The 14914-nt window shown below is 40.9% G+C and overlaps 1 protein-coding gene across 3 annotated transcripts in view; it reads left to right on the forward strand.

The window, feature by feature from the left end:
• Positions 1–14914, forward strand: part of veph1 (ventricular zone expressed PH domain-containing 1) — an 84674-nt gene that overhangs the window by 28841 nt on the left and 40919 nt on the right. For 2 of the 3 annotated variants that reach the window (XM_069147587.1, XM_069147588.1), the window contains exons 5-6: positions 7276–7439; positions 8653–8862. In XM_069147587.1, the coding sequence (XP_069003688.1) occupies positions 7276–7439; positions 8653–8862 (374 nt within the window). Of the gene's footprint in view, positions 1–7275; positions 7440–8652; positions 8863–9298; positions 9384–14914 lie in introns of those variants that run through there. The other variant, XM_069147590.1, reaches the window with a different exon arrangement.

Below are 14914 nucleotides of genomic sequence, written 5' to 3' on the forward strand. Positions count from 1 at the left end.
TAGCTTTATTGTTCTGCTGCTTCATATTTATTTATTTGCCAGCCTTTCTGTTTCACTGTGCCCGTATTTTGTGTGTGTACACTGTATGTGAATCTCCATGATACGAGTGGGAACTAACTATATTGTTGTGTGTATGCGTGAGGACTTGTTTCTGTATTTTCAATGGAATGGAAATAATGACTTCCTCATGGGATTTTAGGATATGCCCACTCTCATCCTGCTCCCCTCCCTCCATCTTTCTGTCTGCCCGTCTCTCTCTTTCATTGTGTCTCTCAAATTCTGAAACATACCCTTGTTCGCTTGTTATCTGGGTGGAACAGCCTTTTCATTCAGACAGCTGCACTGAGAGACGGAGGGAGGTGTGTGGGGAAAAGTAGCAAAAAACACTCCAGTTTGCTCTCTGTTATCACTTGAGAAAAAACTATATTTAATAAGTTAATTAGTTTCACTGAGTTCACTAAAGTTTTTTAAGTTTAAGTCCTGTCAGCTGGGTATTTTTTTGTTTCTAGGCTACTGCTGTCTGGTTGTTCATAACATGTGCAAAGTGATGAGTTACACGTGTCTTTCAGCAGCTGCAATGATTTGTGAGGGATTCATATTGGGGACTTCAGGCTTCTCCGTGCACAGCCACTGTCTACTGTTAGCCTACATATGAGGCGTTTACGGGACATCTGTGAGTTGTACAGAAAATGGCACTCTCCCTATCTAAACCTGCATGAGTCTCTGCATGCACTCAGTAAACTCCACACCACCCACCACCACAAGTACACTCTCAACCTGTGGGCAACACTGGATACTGTACAAACAACTTTTTGTTTCAGCAGCAAAGGTGTTTTAAATGTTTGTTCCCAATTGAAAAAAATATTTGCACAAAGTCTTTTGCACAAGGATCAGTGTGTTTATAAGGGTACATGGGCCTAGTTGTGTGTGGTCATAATTGTACAGTAGGTTTAAGCAGTGAAAGGTTTTGTACTAAAAACACCTGGGGCCTTGAAAATTGATGGTAATAAATCAGTGTGGTGGCTGTGGCTACAGGTGTACAAACTTGAAACCTTTAACAAGAGGGCGGTGAAACACTGCTCTTCAACATGTATTATATTACTGTTCTTTCACAATGGCCAGCATGTTTATGTTTACTCATTTGTCACTGCTGTCCACAGTAAACACACTGCCACCATCACACTATTTAAGTGCATCTTTGCACTTTCTGCTTTGTCCACAATCTGTTAAAAGTTGTAAAATCGTGGAACAGAGAGCGAGAGAGGACAGGCATGTGTCTCATAACTCAAAACACAGAAACAAGCAGACAAATTGTGATGAAAGTGTAGATTCTAATCTTTCAATTGATACCACATTGAAGTCTGTAGATCAAGCAGTGACTGAGCTGCTATTCAGGGAATATTTGCCAAAAACTCAATCAGGCAATCGTGTGTCTCCCAAGGACAAATTTGTATAATCTCTGCCATCGTCTGACTTTAAATACATCTGACAGACCTGGAATGTGCATACATACAGTGTAGTATATGTGTGCATGTGTGCGGTGTAAATATTTCCACGTTTTGCCTTTTGGCTGCCATCTGAGGTGTGGATTAAGCCAGCTGGAAACACATCATACATCTGACAGACCAGTAAAGAAATCACGTTGGTGTGTGTGAACATACAATAAGCACGTTTATATTTCTTTCTTGTGGCTTGTGCACTCTTCCTTGGATACATGTGACTTATTAGTCACAGTGACGTCAGTTCAGAACATGTTTGATTTTTTTTCCCCTTATTTGTTAATGCAATGACAAACTATAGTTTATTTGCACCGAGGAACTATCTGATATCAAGCACGTAGAAGTGGGGAGTAAATCTCCACATGCATGTAATTAAGTGCTGACTCAGCGGAAAGAAGTGCTGAGTCATGTGTCTGTTTGGGCGTTATCGTAGTCTGACAGCTTCACTGATTAGTCCTGTATTCAGTAGTGATCGTAGATGATAAAGATGATATACGTCTGACACACACACACACACACACACACACACACACACACACACACACACACACACACACACACACACACACACACACACACACACACACACACACACACACACACACACACGTAGAGTGGAGTGGTGATGTTATCTAGGTGAAAGGGTAGACTGATCTTTGGGTCTTAACTTTGCTGGAGACACTGTCTCTGGACTGGTGCTGCACATCTGGCCTGTTGTTACAGTGAACACTTTTTGGTTTAGATATAATATACTGCTCAAAAAAATAAAGGGAACACTTAAACAACACATCCTAGATCTCAATGAATTAAATATTCCAGTTGAAAATCTTTATTCATTACATAGTGGAATGTGTTGAGAACAAAATAACATAAGAATGATCAATGGAAATCAAAATCATTATCCCACGGAGGTCTGGATTCAGAATCATACTCAAAATAAAAGTAGAAAAATCAGATCACAGGCTGATCCAACTTCTGTGGAAATTCCTCAAGACAAGTCAAAATGAGGCTCAGTAGTGTGTGTGGCCTCCACGTGCCTGTATGCACTCCCTACAACGCCTGGCCATGATCCTGATGAGACGACGGATGTTCTCCTGAGGGATCTCCTCCCAGACCTGGATCAAAGCATCAGTCCACTCCTGGACAGTCTGTGGTGCGACGTGGCGTCAGTGGACAGAACGAGACATGATGTCCCAGATGTGCTCGATTGGATTCAGGTCTGGGGAACGGGCAGGCCGGTCCATAGCATCAATACCTTCATCATGCAGGAACTGCTGACACACTCCAGCCACACGAGGCCCAGCATTGTCCTGCATCAGAAGGAACCCAGGGCCCACTGCACCAGAATATGGTCTTACAATGGGTCTGAGGATCTCATCCCGGTACCTAATGGCAGTCAGGGTACCTCTGGCTAGCACACGGAGGGCTGTGCGGCCCTCCAAAGAAATGCCTCCCCAGACCGTCGCTGACCCACCGCCAAACCGGTCACGCTGGAGGATGTTGCAGGCAGCAGAACGTTCTCCACTGCGTCTCCAGACTCTGTCACGTCTGTCACATGTGCTCAGTGTGAAACTGCTCTCATCCGTGAAGAGCACAGGGCGCCGATGACGAAGCTGCCAATCTTGATGTTCTCTGGCAAATGCCAATCGCCCTGCACAGTGTTGGGCTGTAAGCACAGGCCCCACTTGTGGACGTGGGGCCCTCGAACTACCCTCATGGAGTCTGTTTCTGACAGTTTGAGCAGAAACATGCACATTAGTGGCCTGCTGGAGGTCATTTTGTAGGGCTCTGGCAGTGTTCCTCCTTGCACAAAGGAGCAGATAGCGGTCCTGCTGCTGGGTTGTTGTCCTCCTACGGCCCCCTCCACGTCTCCTGGTATGTCCTCCGTGCTCTTGACACTGTGCTGACAGACACAGCAAACCTTCTTACCACAGCGTGCATTGATGTGCCATCCTGGATGAGCTGCACTACCTGAGCAACTTCTGTGGGTTGTAGACACCGCCTCATGCTACCTCTAGTGGTGAGGGCACTGGCAAAATGCAAAAGGGACCAACAATCATCCAGAAAGGATGAGGACAGAGAAATGGTCTGTGGTCACCACCTGCAGAACTGTTCCTTTATTGGGGTTGGCTTGATAATTGCCTCATTTCCACCTGTTGTCTGTTCCATTTCCACAACAGCAGATGAAATTGATTCACATTCAGTGTTGCTTCCTAACTGGACAGGTTGATTTCCCAGAAGTGGGATTGACTTGGAGTTACATTGTGTTGTTTAAGTGTTCCCTTTATTTTTTTTGAGCAGTGTATATTTGTCTGCATAAAACATTTTGAGTGATGTATGATGAATATCCTTACAAGTCTCTCTCTGGGCTCAGGTAACTGGACCCCTTCCAGATATCCGGGTAGTCACGTTTCACATAGGCCTGAAAATTTTGAATTGTTTTTTGCTGCGTTGCGGGAGGGGATTTGCTCATGCAACAAAAACGTGTGGAATGTCAGATATATGGGCTTTCAGGGAGAGGTTAGTCCCCGGTCTCCCACATTTTGATTTGACAGTTTCTCGCTGCCTTCACCCACCTGAGGTTATTTGAGCTGCGTGATATACGACTCACAGGACATGCATACAAGGAATTAGTGTTGGATGCTCCATGAAACACATTTAAGTCATAAAGCTCTTCCTGTGGCTATCATGTGTGCTGACCTTTGCAGTTTTATCCTGCACAGTAACCTGTCTTGCATAAGAGTTCAGCACTTAGGTGTTTCTGTTGGCACGTTATGGACAGAATAAAATGTTCCTGTCTTTGTCCAAAATGGAGCTGCAACAATAGTCAATTTATCGATAAGTCAAATGACTTTATTTTAACATTACAGATTTACAGGCCCCACTTGATCTCTTTGGGGTTTGGTTTTAAAGAGTTTTGGGGAAAGAAAATCCATGTTAAATCCAAATTTGGGTAAAATGAAATATCCATATGCATTTTTAATTCACATCTCAGAAGTTTCCACTGATTTTGATGCACTATCGCCTACGCTGTTAGTGATACTTCCAGTTCATGGTTTTGTCATTTCTGTGGGTAATAATGTCTTTTTTTCCCCCATCTCTACAGCAAGCACACTGAAAATAAATTTTTTTGCGTGACTCAGACTGTTTTAACGTCCTCTTAGGGGCTTTATTGAAGTATTTAGCTCAGGCATTTTAATATAGTAGGGATAAAGAAAGACTATTACTGCAAGATAGCCAATAGCTGTATTAAAGTACTTTTTATTTGAAGTTAAGTGTCTGCAGAATCTGTAATTTTTTTCTGGGACTGTTAACATAACATTTGAAAAAACTGCAAAATAAAAACATCGTGTCCTCTTGTTCCTCTTTACATAAAGTCAACAATAGACGGACAGATCAGTGAGCAGATTCTCTTTCTTCTTCTTAGAAAAATGTATCTGGAACCTTCACAAAATGTTGCCTTTGTGTGCTAAAGGTCACTGCAGGATGTTTTACTGAGACTTGAGTCATGATGAGGGGTTAGGGTGTTTGTTGGAATGAAGGTATGAAGGTCAGACACTGTACACACACATATGGCAAGCACACCCTCAGTGGGAGTCAAATAAGACTCCATGATGTGAGTCTCCATAAGTGCAGAATATGCAACATATCTTCTTTAGAGTTTATTCAATCCAGCCAGGTTGTCTCACACTGTCGCTGTGTACTCGGTAGATGTGTGTGTGCTTCAGTGGGCTCAAACAGGTAATCTCCATAAATCCTCCTCAGTGTGTTTCTGTGCAGACTGGCGTCTCCTCCTGCCTTTTAACATTCCTCCGGACAGACCTGTAAATGCTACAACCTTGACTTTATGGTAATTACCAGCTCTCTCTTTCTGTACATGAACTGTATCGGTCTCTTTTTATGGGGATCCGTGTTGAAAGTGTAGTGTGTGTGTGTGTGTGTGTGTGTGTGTGTGTGTGGTGTGTGTTGTTGCACAATTTAAGCTGTAGTTAATTCAAGAGAAGGGGACCATAAAAGCCAGTGACCATCCTCTAAGTAGTATCTTCCCTCCTGTGCCTTTGCACAACAGAACACAATAGTCAGTCCTCTGCGCAGATCTCATGTTACAACATTAAGCCTGCAGTACATCTTTGGATGCACAACCTCTGGTTACAGTGATCTGTAGCTGTGAAACACGTGTCAAACCCTTTTTATTTAGGACCCTTGTGTGAGATTTTATCAAAAATGATAAAAGTGCATCATATGACTTTTAAATAAGCCATTTTCAGCTCTTTTGTATTTTTCAAATCATATACGGTCAAAACAAAGGCAATTTTGCTTATATCAGAATGACAGAATTGTAATAAAATAATTTTTGTGTTGAAAATGTGTTTGAAATAGAAAGTAGTGGACTAAATGTTGAATGGCATTTGAAAACTGCAGCGGGACATCGGGTTTGTATTTCAGCAGGGGTACTTCATTTTGATTTCCAGAGAACGAGTCTACCTGATCAGACTAGCAACCTTCAATTGTGGGTGATGTTTTTGTGTAGTTGTTTATGTTAGAAATACAGCACAATGTATTAGTTCATACAGTTTGGATAGAACGCAAACCCCTAATTAACCTCTTGGGTATCATCTTTTCATAATCAGCTTCTGTTTCCTGCTGAATCCAGGACTGTTCTTGTTTTAGCATTCAATAAATCTGATTAAAATAAATAATTGGACACATTGGGAAATATGCATATTTGCCATGTTGCTGAATAAGAAGACTGAAACTACTGTATCGTCTGTGCAGTAAATCTATCTCCATAACAGGATACGTTTATGCTTTGAGTAGCACAAAGAAAGAGGAGGATAAGCTCACCTTTGTCTGGTAAAGTTAAAGATAAACCTTAGGATTTTGTTACAAAGAACAGTGCCAGGATATCTGTTTCCACTGTAAATGCTAAGCTAAGCTAACTGGCTAAGTGTTTGCATAAGACTGAATTAGCCTTTTCGCCCAGATGTTGAACTGCTCCTTTAACTGTCCAACATTCAGCCATCAACACCTCCATCTTTCTTCTATTGCCAGAACTCCTTTAATTGTTTACTGTTTGTTCCTTCTGTCCTGAAGATACTTTAAATTCAATTAAATATTATTTGAATAAATCCACAAACAACAACACCACATGTGATATGCCCAATGCTTTAAGTCCTACAGCCTTTCTGACATCAGCCTTTATTCAATACAGCTCATAATTTGTCACAGAAATGTACGATATCTGTTGTGGTCTAGCTGTTGACTCATTGTTGGACACAGAAGTCATTGTATGAAATCCTGAAATGTCACCAATAGTAAACCGACCATTTGAAAACAACAGTCTTTGTTCAGTGATGTGAATTATTTAAAGATGTTTCGTAAGTCAGTCAAAGGGTGTTGAGTAATGCTGTGAGTTTTGTTGGGCTGCGTGCTGATTTGCAAATGCCTCGATGTGCAGTCATCACCAGGAATGATTCTCTTTGTTTGATGCATCAGCGTCACTGAAGGAATATTGGCTGTACATTCTACATATAAAAAGGTATATACAGACCATTTAGTGAAACAACAAGTTTAGAAAATATATGAACTTGAAAGAAGTTGGTTGATAAAAATCTGTGTATTACAGTAAACAGAAATGAATAAAACATAAATAAATACAGTAGTATATTTCCTGAATAAAAGCATATCTTGCTTTATGATAAGCTCTTATACTCTGCATATATTTACACTTTGTACATTATGTTTGGAAACATCTGTGTTTGTCTCTCTCTGACAGGTAACCACATGTTGTTACGGGTGCTGCCCTCTGTCTACCCCAGACAGCCAGATACCATCCACCATCACCTGGGCAACCTTACTGCAATGATGTCACAGCTGGACTCCCCAGAGCAGCAACATCTGATCAGACTCATTCAAATGGTTGCAGAGCAACATCCTCTGGTGAGTTGTTGAGGGTTTTGTTTAGATTTGCGTTAGAGATAAAGCACAATGCACTGTGGGTAAATCAAACTATTCACTTTCATATTCAGTATTTTGAAAGTGCACAGGCCAAAGTGTTATTTTATCCAACTTAATATCACTCACTTTTTCTGCAGTCTAATTATAAATTATAATGTTATACTTATTTGTTGGCATTAGTCTTTCCAATAACCATTTCAAGAAGCCATAGCCTTGTGACACCTAAAACAAACAGCCTATATTGCACAGGTGTGTTACATCCTATCATTTGATGATTTAATAAAGGAGTATGTACGGCCCAATTGGAACTGTGGGAACATCTGAAAACATCCAACTAAATCAGAACTGTGATTTAACTTGGATCAGACCGTTTACTGTTCAACTCTGCCATGTCCTGTAATGAGCACATCTTGAAATGTGCACCACAGATAGAACTGAGGAATTGGAGCAGTGGATGTGCGAGCACACGTCTTTCAGCAGGAATTCGCTTAATCCTGCATATTTTGGAGCAGAGTTGCTCATGTTCAATATGATGGGGCAGTACCACATACCAGCAAACAGAGCACATGGTGGTAAAACACGGAATATCACTCAGAGGAGAAAGAAAACAGCCATCTGGAGTTATTCTGATCTCCACCCCCCACCCCCACGCACAGATGCAAGGAAATATTTCTGCTGTGATTGTAGCAGCAGTTTCCAGATATTCTGCATCATAACATTCACTTACTGGAAGTAAGTTTTGGAAGTTTTAAAAGATGAAAAATGTCATTGATTTTGGGAATTTTTTGTCATCCAACATCATCTTCCTGAGGAACAGATACTGTTTGATATTAACATAATCATTCGGAACAAGTGACTCATTAAGTCACAGCATGATGGCTGGCACTGGTGAACATTATTAGTCCAATCCCGTCCAGTCTCGTGCAGTCCAGTGTGACCAGTGCAGATAATGAGGGGGAATTGTTCATTCACTCAGTTTGTCCAGACAGCCCGAGAGCTTTTGTTTATTATTAGGCCTCAGTCTCTTCATTCCGCTCCAAGGTCACTCCTCTCACATCCATCCTTTTTTTCTCGTTAGTGAGGTGCCACGTGACAGAATTAGTCGCATTAAAAAAATTATGAAATTCACTATTCATTATTCCTCCTTCTCTCTTTCTTTCTTTCTTTCTTTCTTTGTTTCCTCTCATCCATGCAGATGTTGAGCCCTCAGGTGCCTACACTGGTCAGTTACCTGAGTGACCAATCTCTGACTGAGGCTCTATTGGGTGCACTTGTGGACGTGTCACAGGCCAGCCCTTCCTCATTGGTCAGCTTTCTGCCAGCGCTGAGGATTATGGGACAGCAGTCTCCTGCTTTCCTGGGTCACGTGGCCAAAATCCACAGGGCTGTGGGCATCATCAGTGAGGTGAATAAAACACACACACACTCTCAAAATAATCATTTTACATTTATTTGCAACAAAAAGGGAAAGCATGCCATCTAGTAGCACGTTAGATGTACACAGACTGAATGGTTAGCCAATTTAATAGGCGGCAAAAATGGTTACAAAGTCTGTAGACAAATGGGAGTGAATCTGAGCAGCGTAGGCCTATTATTATCGGGACTACGTCTCCGGAGGCAGGATGTGTCTTGTGTTCGTTAAGTGTCCCTGGGCAGGACACTCAAAAAGTAAGTGAACCCTCCATAGCCATCTTGCATGGTAGCTTATCTTTATCAGCGTGTCTGCGTGTCTGCGTGTGTGTTTGTGTGAATGATTTGGTAAGCACTTTGAAAAAAATTCACAACTTAAATGCTGAATTTTACAATTTATTCAAGCAAATTAATTTAATCAACTCCACCAGGAATGTGAAGAGACAAGAGGAACAACTAAAGGAAGTACAACTCTTGAGTGTGTGAGCAGTCACAAAAGCTGACCAGTGTTGCTGCATGCTGGTAATGTTTTCCTGCAAATGGCTGTCATGTTGATTTGTAGCAAAGACAGGCCAGTGGGTGTCTATCCACACACACACACACACACACACACACACACACACAGGCAAGAGGGATTATGTCAATGAGTAGGGAAGAATGAGCTGCACACTCATATGACTTGTTCTCTGTTGCTCTGCCAAGTAAAAAAAAAAACACACTGGCAGATCCGGAGGTTTTGATCGCTGTCTAACACCTACATCAGTGTTCAGTGGAAGCGCCTGTCCTAAACTAACACAAGACGACCCCTTTGAGGGGTCAGAGACTGACATCCTGGTGGACCATAATTTAAGGGAACATTAACCTCAGGAAAGAGACTGTTTTCTTAGTTTTATGCCTCTGTGCCACCGACAGCTGTGGCCAGGCGCAGTATGATTTCAGGTTGTCTCATGTTTGTGAATGTGATATCTCAGGAACACCTTCAGGGCATTTCTTCAAACGTGGCACAAACGTTCTCTGAGATGGAATCGTGAAGAAAATCGATTCAGAGGGTCAAAGGTCACTGTGACAAAACACATTTTTGACCACAACCCAAGAATTCATGCGCTAATTATGACAAAGTTGCACACAATTGTCTATTAGGATAAAACGATGAAGTGATGGCACATCACTTCATCTACAGAAGGCCATCTTTACTTTTCACAGCAGACATTTCACAGCACAGTAGGGAAAGCACAGATGTATTAATGAGGGCTGCATTCCACTGAAGAAAGGTCCTGCTTTTGTGCATGTTGGTTCACTGTCATGGTTTACTGGGACACTTAATGGCTGGCAGAGGCCTACAACCAGTTCTTTCTTCTTTTCACATAATGTATTTTATTCATGTCTTTAATCATTTTTATTTCCACCAATTTGATGAAAATGCATTTGTGGTTTACAATATCTATAATACTGTGTGACAACTCCTGTCATGTCTCCATTTTTAGGAGATTTAGGATACGAAAATTAGTTTTGAAGGAGAATACATTTGTCCCATGTGCCTCATTTTAGCCAACCCATCGGTTAAACACTTGGCTGCCCTCTCAGACTTCGCTGCTCATTTGCCGCTAATAGCATTTCTCTTGAAGTAAAAAGTGGAGTTTCAGCCATTACGTGACGCTGATTGAAGACCTCTGCTAAAAAAAAACAACACTTGAGCTGGTGATTGCAGGTTAATTAGCAAACTGCAAAGGGGCATGGTCGCTGACTGATGGGCCGGAGAGTGAGGGAGGGGGTGATGTTTGGTGGAGGTGTTTCCAGACACAGTGGAAGAACTGTCATTAGGTCTCAGATAGACCCCCTTGTCGGAGCCATGCTGTTATCGTGTCAGTCAGTCACTCCTCCACTTCGGTCCAGTCTCAAATATCTCAACAGCTATTGGATGGATTTCCATGAAACTAGGCTCAGAATTTCATGGTAAACAGATGATGTGTTCCAATCAAATCTGGTTGTAACGAGACTTTTCCTGTCACTGAGGTTCACATTAAATGTCTTGTCAAATATTGTGTAAAGGCCTTCATCTTATAAAATTGTAAAAACTTTAATATCATTTAACTTTTCCTCTAGTTCAGTCAGCAGGTTTAAAGTTTGAATGTGTTAAATACCTTTACTCACAACCAAACACCTGCGAAACCAATTGTTGAGGCCAGAATTAGATTTTTGGATATTTACTTATTTTAATAAATTCTGTATCAATATATTGAAATACAGAGAGTAGAAATTGACTCATCATAAACTATTATGTTGATGATAAATTGTTGTATTGATGAATTGCTGTTAAAGTGTGGGAGTTGTAGTAATTATATCAGCTGATGAAGAGTCGAACTGTCAGGAAGTTTGGGTTCTTTGGTTTGTAGCCACATGTTTTTTTCGACTGCTGAATGAAAGCCAATTTAAATTTTTTGTTTTTTTCTGACATCCACACTGATACATTATCTGGTAAGCCTCAGCTGCACTGTAATGTGGGCTCAGTGCTAATAAGCAAATGTTATTAAACTAGGGCAGAAATATCGTATTCCTGCTTAACATCAGCGTTTTCAGACTGCCATTGCGAGCACATAACAGCCTCACAGAGCCACCAGCGTGGCTGTTTACTCTCTGCCTTATTCATCTGAGGGTTTTAAATTAACTCTCCTAATTCTTCTGTTTATATTATCTTTCTTTCCCATCTGAAAGTGGTTCAGAGTAGATCTCCTTGTTGGCCAATGACCTGTGTAACAGAAGCATACTTGTAAAGGACTTGAAGTCAAGGCAAGCTTTATCAATTTGTGTTGTTCAGATGTAATGAGTCATACAAAGTGTCCCTGCCTATAATGTATGTGTGCAGAGGGAGGGAAGTGGCAGCAAGACAGATGAGAGCTCTCACTTTCTCTCTTCCTCAAGGTCCATTTAAAGCAGTTTAACAACAATTTGGGGAAATTAGCAGAATGGGAAAATACATCATGATCATTTCTGAAATGTTTCCCCTCAGCGCACACACACACACACACACACACGCACACACACACACACACACACACACACAGTAGACAGACAGATATACAAATCTTGGAGCTGGAAACCATAATAAAGTTTTCTGTTACTCCAGGGCAAGACTTTCTGAGAAAGCTCCCTTCCTCCTCAATCTTATTGTCAAAAAACCTGACAACCTAGCGCCAACACACACACAAAAGTACACACACAGTTTGTCGACCCTCGGTGTCCTGTCTTTCTTCACAATGGAACCATTTGGAAAATAACCCACGCTTTCTGGGAAATGCCCCTGCAGAGGCCTCCTGCTGATGGCAGTGGAGAGTGCCTCCTGTGTGTCTGTGTTTGTGCCCCCCCCCCCCCCCCCCCCCCCCCCCCCCACACACACACACACACACATACTTGATTGCACAACTCTTTCTCTGGCTTCCTTTAGCTCCTGAAGGGAGTTAGTCTATATTGTGTTTCTGGACTTATTGCTTGTTAGATCAGAATATATCACCAATGAAAGAAACCCGCTACACTGCAGACTGCTGTTCAGTCCAACTGTCCTGTGCTCAATACGCCCTTTGACACTATGAAACAATTTGTATTATTTCAGAGAGATGTTGATTCAACTCTGTGATCATTTTTCAGGCTGTTGTGTGTCGAGATCTTCAATGGGTTTGTGTTTTAAAGTCTCGTGTTTTTATTGAGAAATAAACAATTGAGCTGTTGCTAACCTTGAGTCACAATATGGATATGAATGATAAACATGTTGTAAAAGAAACATAGATATTGAAAAAGTATATTTGTCGCACAAAATTATTTTATGGTCATCCCTCTGGGAAAGACATGGATTTTCTAACACAGAAGTGAATAATAGCTCGAATTAATAAAAATATCATAACACAATGGAGATACTGATCGGATATGTATGTAAAGGTTAGACGAGACTGGCAGTGGCAATGATACATTGATGATGTCTCAATGATTGTGTAATTAGATGTATTTTTGGTGATTTGTTTCTATTTGCCCATAAATATGATTTGTTCAATTTATTAACAAATACACAAATATCTGGTTTTCATAAATGAATTGTAATCTATTTGTACTGAGGGCATCAATTCTGAAATATATTCAAAGTTGCTTCATAATCATAATCTCAGTATTTATTACTGTCACAAATTATTAGAGCTTGTGTGACAGAAAGCACAGACACTCACACACATACAAACAGCAGAGCTGATGACTGAGCAGAGATGAGAATCCTGATGGACAACCAGTTGAAACTGAGCAACCAAACGGAAAAGGAGAACAAAAACAAACGGTTTAGTGAGAAGAGAAAGGATTTGGCTCGTCGCTGAACCGATGCAGTTTTCCTTCTTTGTTTTTTTAATATCTTAAGTTTTCCATCCAGAGGAGATTGGCTCCCATTATTGTTATTATGATAATATGGAGGGATGGAAATAAATGGACCATGTTGTGTCTTTCTCACAGGATGTCTTCATGTGTGTTGGTTTGTGTATGTATGCACACGCACAGTAAAAATAACTGACTTCTGCAGAAGAGAGATACAGATCTGGAGGCAGATCAGCACTTTGGAGGAATATCTGCTCCCCTGCCGTAATTTTTGGTCAGCATTAAATTAAAAACATCAACAGCTCCTTTTTTAATATCTTCCTGTTATTGTTAATTTTGGCAAGTCTTTATGAAAGAATTTAGTTAAGCCGGTAATGTGTTTAAAACATGAAATCAAGGCCGAGTGCTTTTTCCAAATAATTAAACTTAGTTTGTATCCTTTGATGCTTAAAAAGAGCTTCGCATGACCTGACAGGACTTTAATAGTATTACTGTAAATGTGTCACTTCCAAACTGAAAATCTCTTTCGTGACCCGTTTTCACAGCCATTTTGATGCAACGAAAGACCCGAGTACAGCAGGAAGGTTAAAAAGTAAAATCACCTTTACAATAAAAGGTTGAACTGTGGTGAAGGAGTAGCTCACATCCTCAAAGTCCGCAGCCTGACTTCCAGGCATGCTCCTGGTTAGTTTTTGGTTTTAGGTCTTAGGAACTCCTAAATACCTGCTTGGCATGTTGTTCCAGTGTAAAGTCAAGTTCTACCTTTTCTGATAGTTTTTGGGTGCTCATATATATTTAGGCTCCTACAGAGAGTGCTTGTAAAACATGTTGGAACTGTGCATCGCATTCTTCTCTCAAATGTTACAAGGTGTGTACGCGAGCTGTAAGCACAGTGGCTCTGTCTGTCATTCTATCCCTCCATCCATCAATCAGCATGTTTGAGTTTGAGGAAAGAGAGGGCTTTCATGTTCGAACAGATGTGGGATGTGTGGCTTTGGTTGTGCCCTAAAACACTGCAGGACAGCCGTTATTGAATTTGCTCATCTGGTATCATCTGGTGATGTCTGGTTTCACCTTTTACCCGTCTGTCTTTTTTAAATAACGGGCCAAGATCCAAAATGGGAGGGCATAAAACCTTACAGTATAGATTGTGGTTACATGAAAGTATGTTGCATTTACAGGAGCACATGAATACAGAAACCTGAGCATATAAAAGAGATGTATGAACCTTCCCTTGACACAGACTTACATAGGTTATATACATGTTAAGTATTATTCTGTGTCAACAGTGAGCAGGTTGTATACGTGCTGGATTTGGTTTATACAGAGGCGGCTGGGAATGATGCAATGTGGGTATTATTACAAAGGCCAATGGGAAAGTAATTACATTTGGGAAAAGAAGAAGTTTAGATTTGCCAAGAGCCAGCTGCATGTGTTTGTATTTATTATTGTTTGTCATGAGTTAGAAACAAAAGCGTTTGCACCAAACCCTCCCAAACTGCTTGGAAGTGCAAAACTAATGTGCATCGAATTAGATAAAAGGCACTCTTTCTTGTAGTTAAACGATACTTCTAAACCTTCCTCTAACACAACACCAGTCCCATTTTCAATGCACTTAGAAGCCATTAAACAGGATGTTTTTGCAAAATTAAACAACATCCTGGCAATCAAATCCTTTTTTAATGTGTTCTCTTTTGTTT

Source organism: Embiotoca jacksoni, unplaced genomic scaffold (assembly GCF_022577435.1).
Source record: "Embiotoca jacksoni isolate LCO1_2020_lvr unplaced genomic scaffold, fEmbJac1.0.p SCAF_14, whole genome shotgun sequence".
Taxonomy (NCBI): Eukaryota; Metazoa; Chordata; class Actinopteri; family Embiotocidae; genus Embiotoca; species Embiotoca jacksoni.